Source organism: Pipistrellus kuhlii, unplaced genomic scaffold (genome assembly GCF_014108245.1).
Source record: "Pipistrellus kuhlii isolate mPipKuh1 unplaced genomic scaffold, mPipKuh1.p scaffold_m20_p_14, whole genome shotgun sequence".
NCBI lineage: Eukaryota > Metazoa > Chordata > Mammalia > Chiroptera > Vespertilionidae > Pipistrellus > Pipistrellus kuhlii.
Window position 1 is genome coordinate 10,762,287 of NW_023425449.1, and position 25,707 is coordinate 10,787,993.

At 34.9% G+C, this 25,707-nt stretch overlaps 1 protein-coding gene across 3 annotated transcripts in view; it reads left to right on the top strand.

Annotated features, from left to right (window-relative positions):
- Window positions 1–25,116, top strand: part of RNF19A (ring finger protein 19A, RBR E3 ubiquitin protein ligase) — a 36,057-nt gene extending 10,941 nt beyond the window's left edge. For 2 of the 3 annotated variants that reach the window (XM_036436724.2, XM_045581363.1), the window contains exons 2-10: window positions 2,950–3,717; window positions 9,147–9,355; window positions 12,462–12,606; window positions 13,427–13,589; window positions 17,226–17,340; window positions 17,794–17,955; window positions 20,160–20,373; window positions 21,971–22,114; window positions 22,937–25,116. In XM_036436724.2, the coding sequence (XP_036292617.1) occupies window positions 3,044–3,717; window positions 9,147–9,355; window positions 12,462–12,606; window positions 13,427–13,589; window positions 17,226–17,340; window positions 17,794–17,955; window positions 20,160–20,373; window positions 21,971–22,114; window positions 22,937–23,627 (2,517 nt within the window). In that variant the 5' untranslated portion in view covers window positions 2,950–3,043 and the 3' untranslated portion in view covers window positions 23,628–25,116. The remainder of the gene's footprint in view (window positions 1–2,949; window positions 3,718–9,146; window positions 9,356–12,461; window positions 12,607–13,426; window positions 13,590–17,225; window positions 17,341–17,793; window positions 17,956–20,159; window positions 20,374–21,970; window positions 22,115–22,936) is intronic. The other variant, XM_036436725.2, reaches the window with a different exon arrangement.
- The last annotated feature ends 591 nt before the right edge of the window (window positions 25,117–25,707 follow it).

The following is a 25,707-nucleotide window of genomic DNA, read 5'->3' on the forward strand; positions in this document are numbered from 1 at the left end:
GTTCCAGTATGGCTGAAAATGAGTGACTGGAACCCCATAGGCTGCAAGGATGGTTTCACATGGGCAGCACATTGCAGAAAGACTGCATCCTTCTATGAAGGGCAAAATCCTCCAATTCTGCCTATCTGACCCTGTCCTCTGAGTCCATCTGTGCGGTTCTTAACAAGAGTGTACACTTAAATTATTGAAGAACATTTTCAAAGCATACAAGCTCTGGATCCCATTTTCACTTTGATTAGGTGGTTCCAGGCAGAATATTTTTATTGATTGTGAAGTTCAACGAGGGTTTTTTTAAACTATAATAGATGCTCATGATTCAATTTTAAAACCATGCAGAAGGCAAAAAGTGAATCTAAAGATTGCTCTTCCTAAGGCAACCGTTATTAATGGTTTTGTAACATTTTTTCCAGAAATTGTGTACATATGTAAGCCTGTGTGGGGGTGTTTTTTCCACAAATGGCTCATACTATTTTGCAATTGTTATTGTTCACTCAGCGTTATATAGAGAGATCTTTCCATATCATTGCAGATAAATTATGATTGGTTCATTTCTTTTTACCAGTTCCCTATTGGATACAAGTTATTTCCAGGTTTTGTGAGGGCTTTTTTTTCTTCTTTTTGTTTTGTTTGCTTCTATCAACTAGGCTGGAGTGAATTTCTTTGCACAATATGTATTTGAACACTTGTGTCATATTCTTTGAAGGATAAATTTTACATGTAGGATTGCTGGTCAAGAGTATTTTCATTTTGAAGTTTAATAGACATTGTCAAATTGGTTTTCCTAAATTGTGCTGATTTGCACCTTTCCCAACTGTATGTGAAATGCTTTCAGTTCACACTGACCAACCTTTACAGCCTTTGTCAATCTAATTAATGCAAAGATGGTATCTAATGTTTGGATTTTCATTTCTCTAGTAGTGATTGTTGCACATTATTTCCTACCTTCATAATTTTTGTAATTCTTTTTCTTCAAACTTTCTCTTTGAATCTTTGCTCATTTTGCTATTAGTTTGGACTTACTAATATATAAAAGCTATTTGCATAGTGAGGAAATTTGTTTATTATTATACATATTTTCCTAGGATATTGTGTCTTTCTACTATACAAAAATATTAAAATTTTAGTATTCAAATTAGTTTTCTTTTGAGGCATATTTGTATATTTGTACATTTTAAAAAGACTTCCTAAGTAGAATAACCATATGCTTCAATTTGCTTAAATTTGTTATCCTAGCGTAAATTTCAATAGCACTTTCATTCACTCTTATAAGGTGTTGGGGGGGATGTTGCAGAAAGGTGGAGGGATTGAGCAAAAAAAAAAAAAGAAGAACATGGATACAGACCACAGTGTGGTGATTACAGTGGGGCAGGGGTGGGTGGAGGTGGAAAAGGCACAGAGGGATAAATGGTGACAGAAAAATCTATACTAATAAAAAAAGAGTAAGATGCAAATTGACCATGCCTTCGTGACGCCCACCAGCCAATAGGGTGTGAGTATGCAAATTAACCAAGTAAAGATGGCAGGTTAATTTGCATATGCAGGCACTGAGCAGCCTGGGGTGGGACAGGACACAGGCCTTCCATACTGCCTCAGCCTCTCCAGGCCTTTGGGCAGCGTGGGAAGGTGGAAAGGTGGCTGTGGGCCAGCGCGAAGGTGGTGCCAGGAGCCAGGGGAAGGAAGGCCCTTTCTTGCACGAATCTTCATGCATTGGGCCTCTAGTAAATAAATAAAAGAAAGGGTTAAAGAGGAAAATACCTCAGGTGATACTGATTAAGTGCCACCAGTTTTATATTTTAAGTGATAAATTCTTAGGACAAAGTACCCAAGAGATTCCCCCCTACAACTCTGTTCTGTGGCATTGTAGGGGGGATTTACCATAGAACAGAATTGTAGGGGAAGTATATTTTGGGGACCTTGTCCAATATAGATATAGATATGGATATAGATATAGGTAAAACCCTATAGTACAGAAAGCATTTTGAGATGCAAGAGAAAATAAAAAGGCATATAAAGAAGAAAATTTGCAGAATTTTCTTCACAATTAATGAATACTGTAATTAATGAGAAAATATAAACTGATGGACTTTGAATAAAGTTTTCCTGAGTAAATTTTTTTCTAGAATTTGTGTTGGGAAATTAATATGACTTTCTTAAGAATATGTTTGGCCGAAACCGGTTTGGCTTAGTGGATAGAGCGTCGGCCTGCGAACTGAAAGGTCCCAGTCTCTTCTTTTGACTTTTAGGAGCTTTACGATTTTACAGATCACACTTAGAATTATGAACTATTTGGAACTGAATTTTATGTATGGGTGAGCTATACGTCAGGTTTCTTTTTTCAGATGGTAAACAGTAAAGCAATAGTTGTTTTGTTTTGTTTTTGAAAAAGCTATTCTTAGTGCTCAGCATTGTCATCTTTGACATACAGTAAATCAAGTGGGATATGTTGGATTTTTTTATCGTAACTGTGTTATTTTCATTGGTCTTTGTGTTCATCCTTGTGATATGCCACACTTTTTAATTACTGTAACTTTACAATCATAGTTGGCAGTATAAGAACACTCACCCTCTAACACACACTTTATTTTTCTTAAAGATTGTGTACGTTGCACTTAGTCCTTGTATGTGCATGTGCATTTTATTGTCCATTTTTTTAAAAATTTCTAAATCAGTAGGAAATCATTGAGTGATAATGATAAAAAAATTAATAAGTTCAGTTCAAATCTAAAGCCTTTTAAGATTAAATAATGTCCTTGTTATTTTAGCATTGGTTTTATATTCTTTTGTAGACTACTTAATAAATTGGCCTTACCGGTACTTAAAACAAAACTAAACTAATAGTTAAGAACATAGTTGTTTGAAATTTCGTAGTGAATTTGTAAGCTTATTTTAAAAACCTGTAGACTAAGAATATACAATTAAATGACCTTTGTGTTTTGTTTTGTTTTCCAGAACATCTATGATAACAGCCTTCTGTAAATCAAACTCTTTCAAGAATTCTCTGAAGGGACCAAGTAGGATTTTCCTACGTCATGACTTAATCTGAATGCAAGAACAAGAAATAAGTTTTATCTCTAAATATAATGAAGGGCTGTGTGTAAACACAGACCCTGACTCACTTCTAATGAGCATTTTAGACATGAGTTTACATCGGCAAATGGGTTCAGATCGAGATCTTCAGTCTTCTGCCTCATCCGTGAGCTTGCCTTCAGTCAAAAAGGCACCCAAGAAAAGAAGAATTTCAATAGGCTCTTTGTTCCGGAGGAAAAAGGATAACAAACGTAAATCAAGGGAGCTAAATGGCGGGGTGGATGGAATTGCAAGTATTGAAAGTATACATTCTGAAATGTGTACTGATAAGAACTCCATTTTCTCTACAAATACCTCCTCTGACAATGGATTGACCTCCGTCAACAAACAAAGTGGAGACTTTATAGAGTGTCCTTTGTGCCTTTTGCGGCATTCTAAAGACAGATTTCCTGAGATAATGACTTGTCATCATAGATCTTGTGTGGATTGCTTACGACAATATCTGAGGATAGAAATTTCTGAAAGTAGAGTTAACATCAGTTGCCCGGAATGTACTGAACGGTTTAATCCCCATGACATTCGCTTGATATTAAGTGATGATGTGTTAATGGAAAAATATGAAGAATTTATGCTTAGACGGTGGCTCGTTGGAGATCCTGACTGTAGGTGGTGTCCAGCTCCAGACTGTGGGTAAGAAGATTTTGTTAGATTTTTCTTGAATTATTTTTTTTCTTTGTGGATAACATAAGAATTATGCTGACTTTTATTCAAAAGAAAAATCTTAACATGTCAGGTAACTCATTCAAAAGATAAATATATATTAAGTGTATATCATGTGTTCACTGTTAAAGCAAGACACCAGAATCTTACTCACTTTGATACTGTCTCTGCTTCACATATTCACTTATTCACTTAATACATTTTTTCAGAAGAAAAGGTTAAGGTGGGAGAGTGCAAGATCTACCGTAGTTGTGGGCAAAATTGATTTTCTCCATCTATTTGGAGAACTTTTATTTTGGAGTAATAGATGAAATGATCAGGGATTTTTTTTTTTTTTTTTTTTTTTTTGGTGGGTGGAGGTCATTTATATAAATTGAAATAACCCTTTTGAAAGGTACTTTAATAACATAGTGTGATGTGTTCATAGTAGTGTGCGTAAGTACTTGCTAGTCTCAAGATCAAGAAGTTATACATTCCATTTACCTTAAGTTTTTTAATTACAAATATCATTTTACCAACATTTTAATTTTGCTTATGTATTTTATTATGTCAATAGCAGCTTCTATTTATAGAGCATTTATTATGTACAGTTGTCAGAATAGGAAGAAATAGTCATATGTTCCTCAAGAATAATAAAAGCCATAAACACTGGTTATGGTTTAGCATACCATTAGCAAACCAGAGATTATCTATAAGTAAGAATTTGGGAAAATCCAGAATTTCCAAGATTATGTATAATCTCAGAGACAAGGTTGAAGTGTGAATTTATCAAATGATAATTTCAGGACTCACTGACTGAATTATATCCTTTATTAAAAACTTGTTGAGTAGTAAATTTTCAGATTGCATCCAGCCTATATTTTATAATTATATATGAGAAAAGTAATATGTTTTCAGCCTATGGAAATCCAAACTAATTTTCTCAGCTACCACTTGCACTTAACTATCCACAGGGATTTCTGTGTAATATAAAGCATTAGAAATATTATCTAATTATTTAACATCTTATGAATTCATTAATTCTGTGTGAAGGACTCATATACTACTCAGTATCAATTTTGAATTATGCTTTCCTTATAACTGCAGGGAGCTTATACTATAACATAAATAACAAAATAGTATGTTAATGATTCTGTCTAAACTGAGCCAAGGTTGGCTATGCTTTCAATTTGGCAGAAGCAAACTGTGGGACCCATGAAATAGAAAACTCTTAAGCAAAAGATGGGAAGAAAACGGGGATAATGAGCAATACTAAGTAACTTGAGCAGGAGACAGAAGAATAGATTACATATGAGTGTATCACTTTTTTAAATATTCTTTTTTTAATATATTTTATTGATTTTTTTACAGAGAGGAAGGGAGAGGGATAGAGTTAGAAACATCAGTGAGAGAGAAACATCGATCACCTGCCTCCTGCACACCTCCTACTGGGGATGTGCCTGCAACCAAAGTACATGCCCTTGACTGAAATCGAGCCTGGGACGATTCCAGTCAAGGAATCTATCCACCAAGCCAAACCAGCTAGGGCAAGTGTATCACTTTTGATCCCATGGAACTCTGCACCATATTTTCACATTCATTAGAATAAATTTCAACCTGCATAGCAAATTTTAGCTTAAAAAAAACTACTTGCCAATCATTTTAGGAAACACTCCTATAGTGAGAATCCAAATAGTGAGGAACATATCTATATATTGTTTTTGATCTGGCTTTGTAACAATCTTTTATGGGACCCTATGATACGAAGAACTTAATAGGTTCCTTTAAGTGTTTAATATCTTTAAAAGAAAAAGTCTGAACATGATGGAACAAATGAAAAGGAGACTTAAACATCAATATCTGTGTCTAGAAGAGGTTAAAACAATAAATCTAAGGGTACAAGCTCTCTGGTCACTGAATAGGTGTTTTCTCTTGTGCTAGGTTGATTGATTATGTCATAATAGATAATATCATTACTATCAACCTAGTAGAACATAGTAGATAAGGCTGACACAGATTCTAGTTTATACAAGAACTTTAGGGGAAGCATGCTAAAATCAGTTGGGAAAAATTTCATTATTCAACATGTAGAAGATTGTGAAAATTATCTATTTGAAGGGAAAGATTAGCTTGTCACCACACATAATACATTGAGACAAAATCAAAATAGATTACAGAGGTAAGTTACAAATAAAAGGGAAAAATAACAAAATATAGAATATAGCTCACCTACTGCAGGTTTATTAAAATTGAACATACATTTACCCTATAACTTAGCAGATCCATTCCTAGTTAAATACCTCAGAGAAACTCTTTACTTGTGTGCCAGGAAACATCCAGTTAGTGGACACGTTTAAGAATGTTCATCCTAGCTGGTGTGGCTCAGTGGTTGAGAATTGACTTGTGAACCAGGAGGTCACTGTTTGATTCCCAATCAGGGCACATGCCCAGGTTGCAGGCTTGGTCCCCAATAGGGGATATGCAGGAGGCAGCCAATCAATATTCTCTCTCATCATGAATATTTCTCCCTCTCCCCTCCTCTCTGAAATCAATAAATTAAAAAAATAAAAAAAACACACAAAAAGCAAGGAAATGTTAATTTGTCAGTCATCTACTATGTCTGGTATTTATAATAGAAAACTCTGGCCATGGCTGAGGAGAAGAATTGGGATGAGAGACATGTAGAGGGAAAACATAGAACCTGTCTTGGATAAAAATATCTGATTATCTTCTGCCTAGAAGACCTAATTTGTACATTGTCTAGGCAGATAGCAAATAGTTGGCATTTTAGTTTCTGTCATCACTTGTTTCAATGGATTAAGACCACTCTTCTACCAGTACATGTTATCCCTGTCATTTCATGCGAGTGCTTCTGACTTTGCTGGGAAACTTACAATATAAGCGACATTTATTATACTAGAATATAATTAATGATTTAATGTCATGGGGAAGAAAGTGTTTTAACCGCATATTAACCCCATGTTCAATAAAGAATTGTTGAATGAACCAATCTAACATACCACTAACATAAATCATATATCCTAGAAACAGTAAATAAACCATTTTAAAGCAATGTGATCAATTATAATCAGTTTTGTGGAGTTCCACGCTGATTTGCTGACATATAATGTCCGTAAATAATAATTTATTCTAGTAGAGGATACTGTTCATAATGGATTTTTTTAAATGGGGCTATAGATATAGGAACTAAAGAATATGTATTTTTAGAGTTAATATTCATATGACTCTCATTCCCATTCTACAAGGAAAGCTTTAGCAAGAACTTGACCATCTTTTAACATGCTAGAAATGATTTTATAGGCTGACCTTTTAGAAATTTTATACAGAAAACAGATGCAAGTTTTTATTTTCTCTGGAGGAAACAAGTTTGTGACTAGAAAACAGCAGGTTTTGTTTACAGGGAGCCATAATGATTAAACTATGTTTCAGGGGAAGTTGTAATTTATAACTAGTGATAAATTACATGTGTGAGACTAAATATTCACACAGGTATTCTAAGAGTTTAATAGTTGGGAGCTGAGAATTTGCTTCTTTAAATTTATTCTTCCTAAACACAGTTAAGCTAGATGTATTTTAACACCAAGTAATTCAGTATCTACTAGTGCTACACAAAACATTAATTTGATTATTAATTGATACTAAGATATTTTGGTGGAATTTAGGGAATCAATAAAAATAACGTTCTTCCCCTCACATCTTTGTTAAGAACTAGTTGATATATATATATATATATATATATATATATATATATATATACACACACACACACACACACACACACACACACATATATATATGAGACATGTTAGCTTTCTCTTATTTAGTGAACTAAAGAATGTGATTTTAAATATTATAGCCCAAAAGGCTTGCCAACACTCTATCTCTAAATTAGACTTTTCTAAATAGTCTGGGCAGTTGCCTTGACAATTGTAGGTCTCCCTTGCAGCGTGCAGTGGAAAGTAGATGTTAAAGGGAACCAATGAGATGTGCCTCAATTTTTCTAGATCTTCTCCCAAATATATTGTCACTCCTTTTCCACTGAAATAATATTAACTTCTTTAAAAAAAAAATAATTTTTTGATTTTAGAGAAGAAGCGGGAGAGAGAGAGAGAGAGAGAGGGAGAGAGAGATAAAAACATCAGTGATGGGAGAGGATCATTGATCAGCTGTCTCCTGTATGCCCCCTGCTGGGGTTCAAGCCCACAACCTGGGCATGTGCCTGGCCATGAATGAGCCGTGACATCCTGGTTCATAAGTTGATGCTCAACCACGGAGCCCCACTGGCCGAGCAGTGTTTAACTTCTTATAAGAAGTGACTTTTCTCCTTAAAACTGGATAAAGTAATTTCAGTATTTCTGATTATATTTTCTTTGTTGTTGTTTTTAAGGTTGCTAAAGCTTTGTGTTTTTGAAAAAAGGTTTACTTGGACTCCTGGATAATCTTTCTTCATTCTTATTTCTCAGTTTTTAAATTAAAATATTTATTGGAACTATTATATCTCTCTCAAGATTACATTTCATGTTAGGTATAGTTTGTTCTTGTTGCTTCACAAGAAACTTTCTCTAGGCAGGATATACTACTTTAACTGGTATCCCTACTTCCTCCCTATCAATAGTACAAGTTGTGGAATGGTAGTACTGTGAAACTTCCTGTAACTAGATATTGTGGTCAAATAAATTCAAGAAATAGTGTGTACTTATACTGTTAGAATGTTAATTCTTTCAGCAAATATTATCGTAAAAAACAAACTAACAAAAAGTACTTTAGTTTTGCTTAGTTTGAATTAACTGGGGAATCAAACCCTCATCTCCTGATTCATGGGGTCCATGAATATAAATACAAAATAATTACCAAATGTATGAATTGGCACAGATTGTCATTAACTGACAGGTGTTGCTAGTTCATAGTTATTATGTTTTAAATAGCTAGAGCTAGTTTTTTTTGTTTTTGTTTTTCATTCTGATTTGAAAAGTAACAACTAATTGTAAAAATCAGAAATGAAGAAAATTAAAACCCTAATACTAGAAAAAATGCTTTAAGACTTTTGGTGCATTTCCTTCTGATCTTTTCTCTGTGCACACAATAGAATTTAATGAAATTTTTATAAAATTTGTACTGTATATGCAGTATAGATTATATACACAATTTGGCATCTAATTAAAATTGAAAGTTAGAAGTTAAAATTGAACTTTAAAATGCTTTTTAGCCATATATATTGTATATGCCATTTGTGAACTATTTCCCCCCTCTTTTTATATCGATAAGATAATGTTAGGACTTACAACTATTTACTCATGCATAAATCGAAAACTTCTTCAGAAATAGCATTTAAGTTGGATAGTACTTTTACTTACTAACTCTTATATGTCACGTTTTAAACTTTTTCTTGTTCTTTCAAGATATGCTGTGATAGCATTTGGATGTGCTAGCTGTCCAAAATTAACTTGTGGGCGAGAAGGCTGTGGAACAGAGTTTTGCTACCACTGTAAACAGATTTGGCACCCAAATCAGACCTGTGATGCTGCTCGGCAAGAGAGAGCCCAGAGTTTACGCCTGAGAACCATACGTTCTTCATCCATTAGTTACAGCCAGGAGTCTGGAGCAGCAGGTACTTATGTCTACCTTTTCAATAAAATATTTGACACATACAGAACATAGTTATTTTAAGTAAAAAAATATAATATTAAGTTCCTGTTGTTTTCATGTGTTAACATTTCTGTTCCAGAAGCACTCATTCTTTCCTATGGAAGACAGTGGTATTAAGATTGGAAAGATTTTATTAACAAAACACAAAAAGAAAAAAGGAGGTTTCATAATGATTTATAGTAACTGACAGCAAAACATTGTCCAAAACTGTTGTTTATAAAGGTGTTTTATGCAAAGCTTAGCACATATTTTTAATAAAATACTAATTTTAAATCTGTTACCTTTAGATTGTTTCTAATTATGTAAATACCACAAAGTTACAGTTTAAAACCAGTCTTATATTTTGTGAAATACATTTTTTATTTAAAGATGTCTCAATTTCAGGACCAAAGATTCAAAGTCATACCTTAAGTGGAGAGGACATTAGGAAAGTTTGGGCCTTTGGCTAGCAGTTTAGAAATTACCCAAGGATCAATCTGTATATATGAGCAATGTATGAGCAATGTATGCACATCATAAATCTCAATATTTATAAGCAATTTTCTGAACATTTTAATGTTTTTTGAATAAAATTTCAAAAAATAATTTTACACATAATTTTCATTGTTTATTGGAATTTCAATCATTATTAGAAAAATTCTCATTTGTTTTCCTCAATAGGAAAAAACTTAGAAAATATAGAAATTTATCAAGAAAATAATTTATATTTCTACCAGCAGTATATTGAGATAGTTATGTACTTTGTTATAAAAAAAAAAGTCCTTTTCAACATTTAAAGTTGAATTTAAAATTAAACATTTAAAATTAAATAAACTTTAAATTCAACATTTAATACTTTCTATAATGTACATGGATTTTCATGCTTGTTTGCTGATTGACTTGTTTGTATGTCCTTTTCTCAAGATTTGGGGTGGAACTCAAACATTAATAATGATTTGTAGTGACGGGTCCAGAAATAATTCAGAGGACCTGAATATACCTAAACTGTCCTCTGTAGAGTCAGCTGTAGCCATTGAGTGGTCACTTGGAAATGCTATCCCTCTCCTCTAAGTGAGAATGAGTATTTATTGGTTCCAGGACACACAGTTGCAGAGTATGAGAATAGACTTTAGAATCAGACTGTCTGGGTTCAAATCCCAGGTTCTCCACTTAGTCTCTGTGAGGTCCTGAGCAAGTTTCTTATCTCATCTGCAAAATGAAGATACTAATAATACGTTTATACGTTTGAAACATGTCCTGGCTCATAGTAAAAGCTTTGGCTATATGAGGTAGGGAAAGTTAGATAAACCCGTCTCCTGCTAGAGATTTGCATATGTCTAGACCCGTGGTTGGCAAACTGCGGCTCTTTGGCCCCTTGAGTGCGGCTCTTCCACAAAATACTATGGCCTGGGCAAGTCTCTTTTGAAGAACTGGCGTTAGAAGTTTAAGTTTAAAAAATTTGGCTCATAAAAGAAATTTCAATCATTGTACTGTTGATATTTGGCTCTGTTGACTGAGTTTGCTGACCACTGGTTTAGAGAGAGAGAAAAAAACAACTAAGAAATGACTTTTGTTATTAATTTAAAAATCAACTTTATCATTCAGTCATCTCATGGTAGTCATGAGGGGAGATTTTATGTTCATTTCAGCAGTGTTTTTCTGGAATGCCTTATTGATCATAACCTTTGATCCTGATACAGTCACTTATATTATCTCCTTATTGTTACTGAGTTTTTTGGGTATGACCAAAAATTCCTTTGGAACTAAGACTAACAATTAAAAACCATATCAAGTTGAATCACTGGTTTGGATTGGGTTCAAAGTAAGATATAACTATATGATCATGAGAGTGATTTTTTAAAATATATGTAAAGTAGCTTTGAAAGTCATTATGAAAAAAAAAAACTTTCCCAAATGATTTGAACCAAATAATAGCATTATTGGAATAAATATAGTCTCTCAATATCATTATTTAAAAACAAAACAAAACAAAATAAAACCTTCTTACCTGGCTATTTTTCCCAAATGGTTAAAGCATAGAAAATATAGTATAGCTTAATGCTTATCCCTTAAGAAGTTGGAACCATGTACTTGAATTCAGTGCCTAGCTCTATACAGATGTAATTAGAAAATATAGCTGGCTACTAGTAACAGTAGGATAATTACTGGTTGTTATTTAAGTAGATGCTAAAGTTTAAAATAGTTGTATAATTTGAGGTAACTCTTACTCTGTGTCAGTACCTGTAAAGTTAAGGACCCACTTGATTTTAACTTGGCACCTTTGTGCAGCATAACCATGTTAGTATCCATGAAGCATACAACAACAGCATTTAAATAAATGAATAAAAAGGGCAAAGATGATAAATGAAAAGCAGTCATGAGCATAATCAACAAATGGTTGCTATAATTCTGAAACGGTTTCCATTATTTAAATGTTTATAAGTATGTAACTCTTCCTTAACCTCTTACCTCCTTCCTTTTTTCCCCAAGTACTGATTCTTTGTAAGGCCCATCTCTGTGATCTAAAATACAAGAAAAGGCTTGCTTTTCTAAAGATGTATTATTTGTATAGTACTTGTAGTTGATGTTACTTAGAAGAGAGAAGTAAAATCATAGTACTTTATTATATATATATATAGTACTACTTCAGATTAATTATCAAATTGTCTCTATTAGTATTCACTCACAAATAGGAATAGTATTAAGTGGAGATGGTTAGAGAAGTTGTAGCTATGAAGTGTCACCCAGAGAAGACTATGCTATGGGATAGGCAGTGCTATGGGATATGTCGTTCACAGTTTATCTGGGGCTGTCCTTGGTTTTCCCTATCATTTTGTTGTTCTTTGCTCTTATTGTACTGCTGCTGTGTTTCAAAAAGTTTACAACTTGAAAATTAAGGTAAAATATGTTCCTTTTCTCAGATTGGAAGAAAAAATTCTTTATATACTAAAAATAGTGGGCTGAAGCTATAGCTAACAAACTGTACATGATAATATTTTTTTTTGGCAGTGCTACAATTGATTATCCAATAGAAATTGTTATTTTTATACCAATTTCACATACTAAGCATGTCTATTTATTTTCCTTAGCTGATGATATAAAGCCATGTCCACGATGTGCTGCTTATATAATAAAGATGAATGATGGGAGCTGTAATCACATGACATGTGCTGTCTGTGGTTGTGAGTTTTGTTGGTTGTGTATGAAAGAAATCTCAGATTTACATTATCTAAGGTAAGTATATTGAAGGAGCTATGTCTATCTAAATATCATTTTATATTATAAGACAAAAGGACTTTTTAAAAGTATTATTTTAAGCATTTTTATACAGGATTTATGGAGTCTTGTTTATACTAGACACACAAATTTAAAAGCATATTATTGTGTTATTCATTTGGGATTAATAACTAGTCAAAAATGGAAAACATTTTTCCCCTTTTTTTAAACTAGGAAGTTAGTATTTAATAGCCCATGTAATTATGCTAGGTCATATATCTTTCCATTTAATTTTCTCAGGTATAAATTTCTTCATTTAGGCTACAGTGTGAGTTTATGATATAATCAGATAACTATATATCTAAAACAGGGATAAGATAAGCATTTTTTTTAATATTAACCCTTTGCACTCCACTGTCCCCTCTCAGGGGACATCAGAATTCTAGCATATCACTCGGATGTCCCCTCTCAGGGGACATTGCAATTTATTAGTGATTACGGGGAAGCACGTTTCCGCCGCAAAGTAGCATCGAGTAGCTGGTAGCCAATGTCCAGAATGGTTCGGAGTGCAAAGGGTTAATATACTCTTCAAAAACTAACCTAAAATTTTGAGGCTAATGGAAATCTAGAGATATTTAAACTAAATCCCACTTATCTTTTAAATATAATTTATAGTGATACTTATGATATTTTGGCTTTTAATGAACTCATTTTAAAGAAAGGGAAAATCTTATTTCTAAATATGAGAAAGTCTTTTATAGTGATTGTGTTACTGTATTGTAGTAATTTGTTGTGATGTTTTGCAACTGTTACTTAACATTATAATTTTTTCCATTAGTCCATCAGGATGTACTTTTTGGGGGAAGAAACCCTGGAGCCGAAAGAAGAAAATACTGTGGCAGCTGGGAACACTCGTTGGTGCTCCTGTAGGAATTGCTTTAATAGCTGGCATTGCTATCCCTGCAATGATTATTGGTATTCCTGTATACGTGGGCCGCAAGGTAAAATGCATACATCCTTGCTAGTTCATTATCTATTGTAAATCTTTAGGTTTAGGGTTGATGATTTTTGCTTTTTTTAAATTTTATTTTGTTAATTCTCATCCTGAGGATATTTTTCCCATTGATTTTTAGAGCGAGTGGAAGAGAGGGGCAGAGACACAGAGAGATAAACATGATGTGAGAGAGAGACATCAATTGGTTGCCTCTCACACATGCCCAAACCAGGCCTCGGGTCAAGCCTGCAACCGAGATATGGCCCTTGACTGGAATTGAAACCAGGACCCTTCAGTCCGCGTTCTATTCACTGGATCAAACTGACTATGACTGTTTTATTTTGTTTTGTTTTGAAAGACTAAGGTCGTTTTTAGTATCTTCATTATAAAACAATTACTATTTTTTCATAAGGCAATAAATTTTTAGTGTTTGGCAAGCTCATATGATGTTTAAAAATAGAATTGTTTTGATGTTATCTGAATTGGAAAACTTTAGTACATTTTCATTGTAAATGAACTTTAAGTATAAAGTACTAACAAATACACACCTGCCCATTTTTCTCATGGGTATATCAAGTCTATAAAAAGTTAATGACTAAATAATATATATCCTCAGGCAAAAAATAATTATCCAATTTTTTAATTATTTTCAACTTCAGTTCAAAGCTTCTTCTCCCCCTTAGTTTGCTGCTGTCCTCCTATATAGTAAAGGGCTAATATGCAAATAGACTGAACAGCATAATGACCGATTGCTATGAGGCTCACTGACCACCAGGGGGCAGACATTTAACACAGGAACGGTCCCTTGGTGGTCAGAACACTCCCACAGGGGGAGCGCAGCTCAGCCAGAAGCTGGGCTCACAGCTGGCGAGTGCAGAGGTGGTGGCAGGAGCCTCTCCCGCGACCTTTGCAGCACTAAGGATGTCCAACTGATAGCTTAGGCCCGCTCCTCTAAGCTGGCAGTCAGATATCCCCCAAGGGCTCCCAGACTGTGAGAGGGCGCAGGCCAGGCTGAGGAGTGTCCGTGTCTCCTCACCACACTCCCCCGCCCAGTGCACAGATTTTGTGCATTTGGCCTCTAATTAATAAATATACTTGTTATAGATTGTTAACAATTTTGTGAAAGTCCAAACAGGGGTACTTACCACTTGCCTACCAGTGGTAAGGAAATAATTTTTTGAAAGGTTAAAGGGATAATTTATGAAGTGACAAAGAAGTTTGCTGCTATCTAAATTAATAGAATCTCAGAATTGAGAAGTAACTTTAGAAATTATCTAATGCTAAGCAGAACAAAGTATAGGATTTTTTTTAAAGGAGGATGGGAGTCCTTATTGTGTTGTAGGTGTTTTATATACTTCAACTCATTTTGACCTCACAGCAATTTATGTGTTAGAATATTGAGGTTTATGTAATTTATCTTAATTACACAGAAAGAAGCAGAGCTGGGATTTAAACCCAGATGCACAATTCTGTAGGTAAGATCCCTGATAAATTTCAGTCTAGCCATTTGGGTACTTCATTGATGGGAAACCACCAGCTCCTGAGGCTGCCCATTCTGTTGCCAGGTAGCTGTAATTGTTAGAAAATTCTTATGTTGAGTCTGGAGTATTTTGTTTAATTATAGTTCAATACATGCTATTTTTAAATTAGCTTTGATTCAGAAGAGAAACATATTTATGAGCCAAATTTCTATTTTAGAAGGTTGATGTAACTAAACTTAAAATTGTCCCAAACATAATAGCTGATTGTAATAACTTTTTATGTATTATCCAAAGCAAGGCTTTGCTGAAAACAAAACTGTTTACTTGATACTTGGAAGCAGAAGGGAAGGAGAGACTCTTATACTGCACACATCTACAAATAATTTATAGAGGAGAGATTATTTACCTCATTGTTCAAGTCTGAGGTGCAGTCACAAGTCTCCTTTTTTCAAGCATACGCAAAGGGTTGCAAGGTGATGAATTAGTTTTCCACCGAAACAATGTTCTGTGGAGTTCAGGGACACAAACCAGCCCAGGAAAACCTGTTAGGTTGATAAAGTACCTAAAAGCTGAGCCTTTATTTATAATATCAAATAGAAAATGTGGGATAAAATAGCAAAAAATAAATAAATAAGTAAAAGTTGAACCAGAACTAACTGTAATTGAACATTGGTGCAAACTTTTCTGAAGGACTCCTTTCCCCTGACAGCTTACTCCATCAGTTTACTCCATCAGTTGTACCTTTAGCTTTCCCCCGCTTCAGTGCTAAGTTTTTTCTAGGAATAGGAGTGAGGAGCAGCAGGAATTGGTTGCAGAATTGAAGAATAATGAAAGGTACCTTGGGAAGGTCTGTAGTCTCGTCTACAAGGACCGTGGAGGAAAATGTAGAGGCCCATTCAGTGCTGGGAAACAGGATTTGGTGGGAAAACATAAATATTCTTTGTCAATGCATGCTTTGCTCACTTTCCCACCCCAGCTTTATCACTGTTTAATATATCCTGTGATACTCCTTGCACTTTTAGAGCCTTCCAAATAACCACATAATAAGAATAGATTTCTTAAAGCTTCCTCTGAAATATTGTTTATAAGTCAGATATTTTATTTGAAAGACTACCTGTACACTTTTGAGGCTGTTTGAATCTGACTTGAAACAAGAAAAAGATTTACTTACTAGCTTTAGTCCTTGCAAACCATGAGAATAAAGATACTGAGCTATTTCCCAAAGTACATATTATATCTCACAAGCCACTTTCATAGTGATATTAAATTCTGTCTGGTAACACCTTTATGGTACAAAGAAGCTAAGTAGATCCAGCACCTGTCTTCTGACGGTATTAGTTTAGTCTCTTTTTCTCTTTCTACCCCTTACTCTGAACTATAAATGAAAACCTAGAATCCTGAGTCTTTGATAATGTTTTTCTTCATAAAAAGGGATTTGATGAAAAAATTGATTCTAGCCAAAACCGGTTTGGCTCAGTGGATAGAGCATCAGCCTGTGGACTGAAAGGTCCCAGGTTCAATTCTTGTCAAGGGCATGTGCCTTGGTTGCGGGCACATCCCCAGTAGGGGGTGTGCAAGAGGCAGCTGATAGATGATTCTCTTATATCAGTGTTTCTAACTCTATCCCTCTCTCTTCCTCTATGTAAAAAAATCAATAATATATATATATTTTTTTTTAATTTTTATTCTATTTAGTGATGTTTGCCTATTAGTACTGCTTTTAAAGGTCAGTTTTTAAAAAGGTTGTGGAAACCACCCTTATGAGCCAATTATTATTATTTAGGAATGCTTATTTGGAAGGAAACCTGTAATATGCTAAATTTTGTAAAAGTAATCCTATTAGATATCTAACTCATAGCTATGTTAGAAATAATACTTTTAATTTCTTTGCTAAAAACATGATTATACTATTTTTGAGTAAAATTACAAAGACTATTAATACAAAGTATAAAATCTATTAAATCACTCTATATGTAAGCAAATTAATAAGGAGCAAATTATGTAAGAATATGGTCTAAGAACAATGTTTACCTTGAATCTTAACTGAAATTACAAGAAATACCACCTTAAACTTCTAGCAAATGTGGGTCTATTTCATTTAAATAATATGTAATATATTTTTCTCTTTAATCTCCCACCCCTGTGTTTATTTTTAATTCAAGATTCACAATCGATATGAAGGCAAGGACATTTCCAAGCACAAACGGAATTTGGCTATAGCAGGTGGTGTAACATTGTCTGTAATCGTATCTCCAGTTGTAGCTGCAGTAACAGTAGGTAAGAAAATGCTTAAAAATACTAATGATCTCAGAATTTATAAAATTAAAGTTTTCTAGAAGGATGTTAAAAAAATAAAACATTATATTATTAAATTTAAAAGAAGTTATTTTAAGATCATTTAAGCTGAACCTACTGAAAACTTCTCATTTAGTAATTATGTTGGTTAAGGTATTATAGACTCAAGAGCCCAGCCTTGGGATAGTTGGTAACTACTAGTGGCAGATACCCTTTCCTCCCTCCCCCAAATACACTTGAAAAGGTCTACATCGTTTTTCTTCTTCATGTATATCAACTGAAAGGCTAGACCCTTTGAATTTGCTTATGTCCCCAAACAGGTAAATCCACTTTTGGATTTACCTCCTGTACATCGTCTCTTGAAAAGACTTTCTGCAACTCAGGTTTCTGTGATTTAGTTTTTGGTTTATAATAACTATTGTAATTTCTCTTTAGGTATTGGTGTTCCTATTATGTTAGCTTATGTCTACGGCGTTGTTCCAATTTCTCTCTGTCGAAGTGGAGGATGTGGAGTCTCAGCAGGCAATGGAAAAGGAGTCAGAATTGAATTTGATGATGAAAATGATATCAATGTTGGTGGAAATAACACAGCTGTAGGTAAGTCCTTTAAGGAAAGGAAGGGAAAATAATGTACTTCCTAATAGTTTAAGTAGGGGGAGGCTGTAGACAACATGCAAGTCAGAATTTCCATTGCCCTCCTTTCACTGTGCCCAGTAGTATTCATCGAGAAGTATCTCAGGAAATGAACTGCCAAGGAGAGGTGAATGGAGGAAAGAAGGAGGAGTAGTTTCTAGTGGAAACATAATGTCATAGAAATTCTAGAATTTTAATCTTAAGTTTGCCTGAAACATTGAAAATCAGTAAGAAAAAGAATATGAAAAGTAAATACAGTTCATAAAAGAAGAAATACAGATGGCAAATGAGTATTAACCCAGTGTTATTCAAAGAAAAATTAATTAGAACAATAACTGGAGAATGAAAAGGCCCTATGTGCTGTCAGTAGAAGTGAAAGTTAATAAACCTTAAAGCATGTACATGTTTTATAGTCCAGCAGTTGTTATAGAAATTTGTCAGGCAAATACACAAAGATAACATCCACTTTCTTGCCTCCCATTCCTTTTTGAACTACTCCAATCAGATTTTAGTCCCTATCCAGAATTTGATTTCTACCACTCTAACAAAGCAGACCTCTGTGTTACCAAGTATAGTGGTCAATTCTTAGTTTTCATCTTAATATAAGAGTACACCTGACTTGGTAGACTGTGCCCTCATTTCTAAACCATTTTCTTCACTTGTCTTTTGGAAAACATATCATATCTCCTGGCCACATCTGCCCAGTCTTCCTTGCTGGTTCACTTTTCTCTCCCAACCTCTAGATTTTGGAGTTTCTCAATTCTCAGACTTCTCCTCTTTATCTACACTCACTCCCTCTGTATTTCATCTATTAAATAATTTATAGACTGACTGCTCTTAAATTTGTATGTAGGCTAGAACACTCCTCTGAACTTCACACTTGTACATCTCTTCTCTTTAATCTACACTTGAATGTCTAATGAGAATTTTAAGCTTAAATTATCTGTAACCAAACTTTAAATCTAAAATCTGTTGTTCTTTCCATTATCCTCCCCTCATTAAGTAGCTTCTCCATTCTTGCTGTTGCTTGGGCTAAAAACCTTCACTTATGATGACTCCCCCTCTTCCCTTCTTATGCTGCATCTGATCCATCAGTAAATTTTGCTACTTACTTCAATATTTAGCCATAATCTAACCATTCTTACCCTCCCTGCTGCTATTCTATTAATCTAAGCTACTACTATCCTATTACCTGGACTATCGTAATAGCCTCTTAACTGATCTATCAGCTTCTCAGTTTCCACTCCCTATTCCACTATGCAGTCATAATGAAACTTCTAAAACAACTCAGCCCTGGTTGGTTTGGCTCACTGGATAGAGCGTTGGCCTGCAGACTGAAGGATCCCAGGTTGGGTTTCAGTGAAGGACACATACCCGGGTTGCAGTAGGGAACGTGCAGGAGGCAGCCAGTCAATGATTCTTTTTCATCTTTGTTTTTTTTAATTTTTTTTAAAATATATTTTATTGAATTTACACAGAGAGGAATTGAGAGGGATAGAGAGCTAGAAACGTCGATGAGAGAGAAACATCGACCAGCTGCCTCCCGCACACCCCCCACTGGGGATGTGCCCGCAACCAAGGTACATGCCCTTGCCCGGAATCGAACCCGGGACCCTTCAGTCCGCAGGCCGACACTCTGTCCACTGAGCCAAACTGGTCTCGGCTCTTCCTCATCTTTGATGTTTCTTTCTCTCTCTCCCTTCTCTCTGAAATCAATAAAAACACAAATAAATAAACAAATAAATAAAATATAACTTAGATCATGTCTTTCCTATCCTGAATACAGTTATAGTAACTATACTGGGAGGAAAAAATTCGAAGTCCTTATAACCCCACGTGATCTGTCCCAGGCTGTCTCTCACCTCATTTCTTGTCATTCTCCTGTTTTATACCACTGTTCCTGATGTTTTTGAGGGTGCCCAGTACACTTCCACTTTTAGGCTTTTACACTTGAAGTTCCTGTTGCCTGCTTTTCTCTTCCCAAAGGTAATTTTGTGGCTCACTTATTACCCCATAGTTATGTGTCCCTACCTCAGACATTTTTTTCTATTCCTATGTATATTTTATAATGTATATGATAAAATGCCCTATCTAAAATCATGGAGGAATTTAAGAAGAGGGATGTTAATAATTATACTATTTAATTCCTTTGAAATATTTGCATTTAGACACAACTTCAGTAGCAGAAGCAAGACACAACCCTAGTATAGGGGAGGGAAGTGTTGGTGGTCTGACCGGCAGCTTGAGTGCAAGTGGAAGCCACATGGATCGGATCGGAGCCATTCGAGATAATCTGAGTGAAACGGCCAGCACCATGGCACTGGCTGGAGCCAGCATCACGGGGAGTCTGTCAGGAAGTGCCATGGTCAACTGCTTCAACAGGTAAGAAAATGTGCTTTTTTTGTTACGTGTCTGCCTTCTGTTAATAACAGATTATTATTTTGATGAGGAGAATTTTGAACATGATTACCTATTTCCCTACTGTGTCAGGGTTGAAAAAATTAATACTAAGAAGTGAAATTATTGGTAAGCAGTAAATGAGATTTTTACTTGTTTGGATTTTCTGTAGGAATATAAATATGATGAGGTAAAAATTAATTTTGCCATGTTTTCTGTGGCTTTGTCAGTAATTATGTTTGAACACTGGAGCAGCTTCGGTGAGCACAGGAAAGGCAGTGTGTGGCATTGGCCTTGTCTCTGGAGGGGACAGCTGGGTCTTAGGAAGTGAGACCTTGGCTTGGCTGAGAGCTGAGGGAGGGGGAGTCAGGACACTTGGGAATGCTTGACTGAGGCTGGGGTGTCAGCGTGGGTCCTTTTATTTAACGCTTATTTCATTCTCCCCAAGTCTTTTACCAACAGCCATAGAGATAAATATTATAGGAGAAGCTAAAGCATTTTTATCTTCCCTTGTTTCCTCTTTATTTGCTGTTCTTTAACTATGTTTATTAGCTTCTTTTAAAATGTACACAGTACATGAATTAAAAGGTAAATTGGTCATACTTAATCTTATTTTTAGGTAGTTTGCTTTTAAACACAAACTCTTAAGTTATAGTGACCTATATTATGCCTTTCTTAAAGACTTGGGTACTAAATTTATAGAACCATTTTTAACATAGATGCCCAGGATTTTTTGATTCACTGATCTTTCATGAAGAATGGTTTTTAATGTATTTGTGTTTTGCACTGAACATGCCAAGCAAAGTGCCACGTCCTGAGTGAAAATAATATAGCATATTTAACTTGAATTCCTTTATGTCTGTGCTATTCTGTTGTTACCTTACTTGGCAGACAACTAATTTTTCTCATTTCATTAGGATTGCTGGTACTATTCAGTGCACTGCAGTAGAATTTGAATAATCAAATAAAAAGAAACTTTAAGAATAATATGTATAGAAGCTTCTAAAATAGCTTATTATTACTAGGGCTCTTAGCTGAATTACTTAAAGATAGATGTTATTAGCTGGTTTATCTCAGTGGATAAAGTGATAGCCCATAGGCTGAAAGGTCCCAGGTCAAGGGCATGCACCTCAGTTGCAGGCTCAATCCCCAGTCCTGGTCAGGCCCATTCGGGAGGCAACCAATGATGTCTCTCTTTCACATCAATGTTTATCTCTGTCTCTCCTTCTCCCTTCTACTCTCTCTAACAATCAACAACAAAAATATCCTCAGGTGAGGATTAACAAACAAACAAAGATACATATTATAGTGGCTCAGTGATTGAGCTTGAACCTAGAGGAAGGAGGTCACTGGTTTGATTACTGGTCAGGGCACATGTCTGGGTTGCAGGCTTGATCCCCAGTAGGGGGCATGCAGGAGCAGCCAATTGATGATGTTTCTCTCTCATCAATTTTTTTTTTTATCCTTCTCCCTTCCTCTCTAAAAAAAAAAATCAATAAAAACATTTTTTTTAAAGATACATGTTATAATAGTGCTGATATTCTATGTATTTTCTATATTTATCTGGAATTTCCCTCTTAAGGTTGGAAGTACAAGCAGATGTACAAAAAGAACGGTGCAGTCTAAGTGGAGAATCTGGCACAGTCAGCTTGGGAACCGTTAGTGATAATGCCAGCACCAAAGCAATGGCGGGATCCATTCTGAATTCCTACATCCCATTGGACAAGTAAGAAGGAATTGTGATAAAGTCAGAAGTATTTTAAAAATTAATTTAAAAAGAATTATCCCTGTCATTATGCTAAATTATCATGAATAATGGTTATTAACTATTAGGTTCTCTGGGGAAAGAAAATAGATGTCCAGAATAGGCTAATCTGTAGAGACAGAAAGTAGATTAGTGGTTGCCAGTGTTGGGAGAGGGAAGTACGGGTATTAACTGCTTAATGGGTGTAGGGTTTTTGTGGGGAGGATGAACATGTTCTAAAGTTAGGGCAGTGGTCATTGATGACAACTCTGGATATACTAAAAACCACTGAATTGTACACTTTAAACAGCTACATTTATGTAGCTGCTTCTGTTTTGCTTTTCTTTCAATTGAAACAGAATATTTCACCCAGGGCTTTTTTTTTTTTTTTTTTTTTGTAGTAGTAGTAGAATGTATCTTGCGTTAATTTATTCTGGCAGCTTTTATATAGCCTTTGAATTTTTCACATAGACACCCATCCTCCTTTGTTGTCATCTGAAAAAAAATTAAAAGGAAGTTAAAAATTTATTTATAGCCGAGACCGGTTTGGCTCAATGGATAGAGCGTCGGCTTGAGGACTGAAGGGTCCCGGGTTCAATTCCGGTCAAGGGCATGTACCTTGGTTGCGGGCACATCCCCAGTAGGGGGTGTGCAAGAGGCAGCTGATCGATGACTCTCTCTCATCGATGTTTCTAGCTCTCTATCTCTCTCCCTTCCTTTCTGTACAAAATCAATAAAAATATATTTTAAAAAATAATAAATAAAAATAAAAATTTATTTATATTTGTTACTCTTATTTTTCAGAGAAGGTAACAGTATGGAGGTGCAAGTAGATATTGAGTCAAAGCCATCCAAATTCAGGCACAACAGTGGAAGCAGCAGTGTGGAGGATGGCAGTGCCACCCGAAGTCATCCTAGTGGTTCATCCAATGGCTTGGCTGAAGGAAAATCCAGTGCCACCAAGTGGTCCAAAGAAGCAACAACAGGAAAGAAATCAAAAAGTGGTAAATTGAGGAAAAAAAGCAACATGAAGATAAATGAGACCAGAGAAGACATGGATGCACAGTTGTTGGAACAACAAAGCACAAACTCAAGTGAGTTTGAGGCTCCATCCCTCAGTGACAGTATGCCATCTGTAGCAGACTCCCACTCTAGTCATTTTTCTGAATTTAGTTGTTCTGACCTAGAAAGCATGAAAACTTCTTGTAGCCATGGTTCCAATGATTATCATGCCCGTTTCGCTACTGTTAACATTCTTCCTGAGGTAGAAAACGACCGTCTGGAAAATTCCCCACATCAGTGTAGTATTTCTGTGCTTTCCCAAACTGCTTCATGTTCTGAAGTTCCACAGTTGAATCATATTGCTGGAGAACATGGTAACAATGGAATAAAACCCAGTGCTGATTTATATTTTGGTGATGCACTAAAAGAAACAAATAACAACCACTCACATCAGACAATGGAATTAAAAGTTGCGATTCAGACTGAAATTTAGGCATATAGATGCTGCAGAATAATTACCACTGAGCAACCTTGTTTGGAGCTGGTTGAACTACACGTGACTACTTTAAGTTTCATGTTACCAGCAAAAGCCAGGTTACATAATCGTAATGCAGATATATTTTCTGTATTCAGCAAAGGATTGTGTTTCATGTGAATCTTAATTACCAAACTATGAAATGAAGGCTTTAATAGTGCATTATTGTAAGGACAATGATCCTTTCAGAGAAGTATGTTTTGTGCATTTGCCACAAAATACTGCTTGAAGCACATACCTGTGTACTTATAAATTTGGCTTAATTTATAATCAATATAAAATACTAATGCAGTTCTATAGCATTCTTGTGAAGAAAGCTTGAGGCTTAGGGTTAAGTGGTTAATGACATTTTCTTGAAACCACTAAGGAATACTGTTTAAAGAACCTTGCAGATTACTCTCAGTATATAATACTCTTTGTTACATTTCTATTCATAACTGGGCATAAATTTTTTTCATATGCAATGTGAATATGTAAAGCTTAATGCAGCCCATTTGCTACCATTTGGATACTTAGACACTTTGACCAAGATTGTGGCAATTTTTTGCACAACTTTGAAATAGAAATACCTGGTATTCTATATATCTTGTATATTGTTGATGCCATCATAAAAATATAAAGGTAGGTAATTAAGTATACTGACAGCACCAAATAAGATATATAAAACTTCAAAACAAAATTCCATTAGTTTATAAGTATTACAAATAAGTCACCTTTCACTAAGTGGAAGTTTGCACCCCATTGATTCTTGGTGCCTTTGGTATAGACTAGATTTTAAGATTCTAGTTATTTGAGGATTTTTCTGTATTATTTTCCATAATGTCCTCTCTAGCCACCATGGATTGTGTAGAAAAATGCAGGCTAGATAATATGATTAATAACAATGCTGAAAAAGTATTAGCCTACCAAAGACACACTCAGGCTTTAGTGAATAACTTCACATAACCTCAGTTTTTAACACATGCAAATCTTCTCCATTCATAAAATCAAAGTACGGTGCAGAGTTTGTACCAAGTACTAAGGAGGGGTCCACGAACGGCTGGCTTTATTTTCTTTTGCTTTTGTTTATGGAAGATGTTCAGCTGACATAAACAGAAGTTGGCCAAAATACTGCCTGTACTGTTAAATCTTTGTATAATTCACTTAAGTAAAACAGTTTAACCTCACTGATAGCAGTTAAAATGTTTCATCTTACATGTTTCTTTTAAGTATTACCATTATGGTGCTACTGAGCATTTTCTTTTGATAAAAAGAAAAATGCCATGGGCTGCAGTCTTCTGACGTCACTTTTACTCACAGGTCCATTCATTACTATGCTTATAACACTAGTGCCAGTTATTTTATTTGTAATGCTTATTATGGTGTTTGTATATTTGTTTGCATTCCAATTTTGTTCAATAGTGAGTGTGTATACTGCATACATGAAATAAATGTAAATACTAATGTATTACTGCCTATGGTTTCTGCATAAGTGTTTTTATAAGAACGGGAATATTCATTTGCCATGTGATCATTATTCATAAATACTGAAAGCCATTGATATAATTCTGCATTCTGTACTCAGCCCAAAGGGAAGCATTTACTGAACTTATCAGCAAATAGTAGTTAGAAACCTTTCTTTATGTCTAATACCTGCCTTTCTTCAGAAAAGAGTTGCTTAATTCATCAAAATAATTTCATTTTTAAAAGGAAATTGGTTGGAAAGCAAATAGATTAGATCTATTATTAAGTTGTGAAGAGATAAGTACTATAATCCTTAACAGAAAAATAAAAAAGATCTTATAAGACTATTTTAAGAGATTCTGCCCTAACCGGTTTGGCTCAGTGGATAGAGCATCGGCCTATGGACTGAAGGGTCCCAGGTTTGATTCCGGTCAAGGCATATACCTTGGTTGCGGGCACATCCCCAGTATGTGCAGGAGGCAGCTGATCGATGTTTCTCTCTCATCGGTGTTTCTAACTATTCGTCTCCCTTCCTCTCTGTAAAAAATCAATTAAAGAGTATATATATATATATATATATATATATATATATATA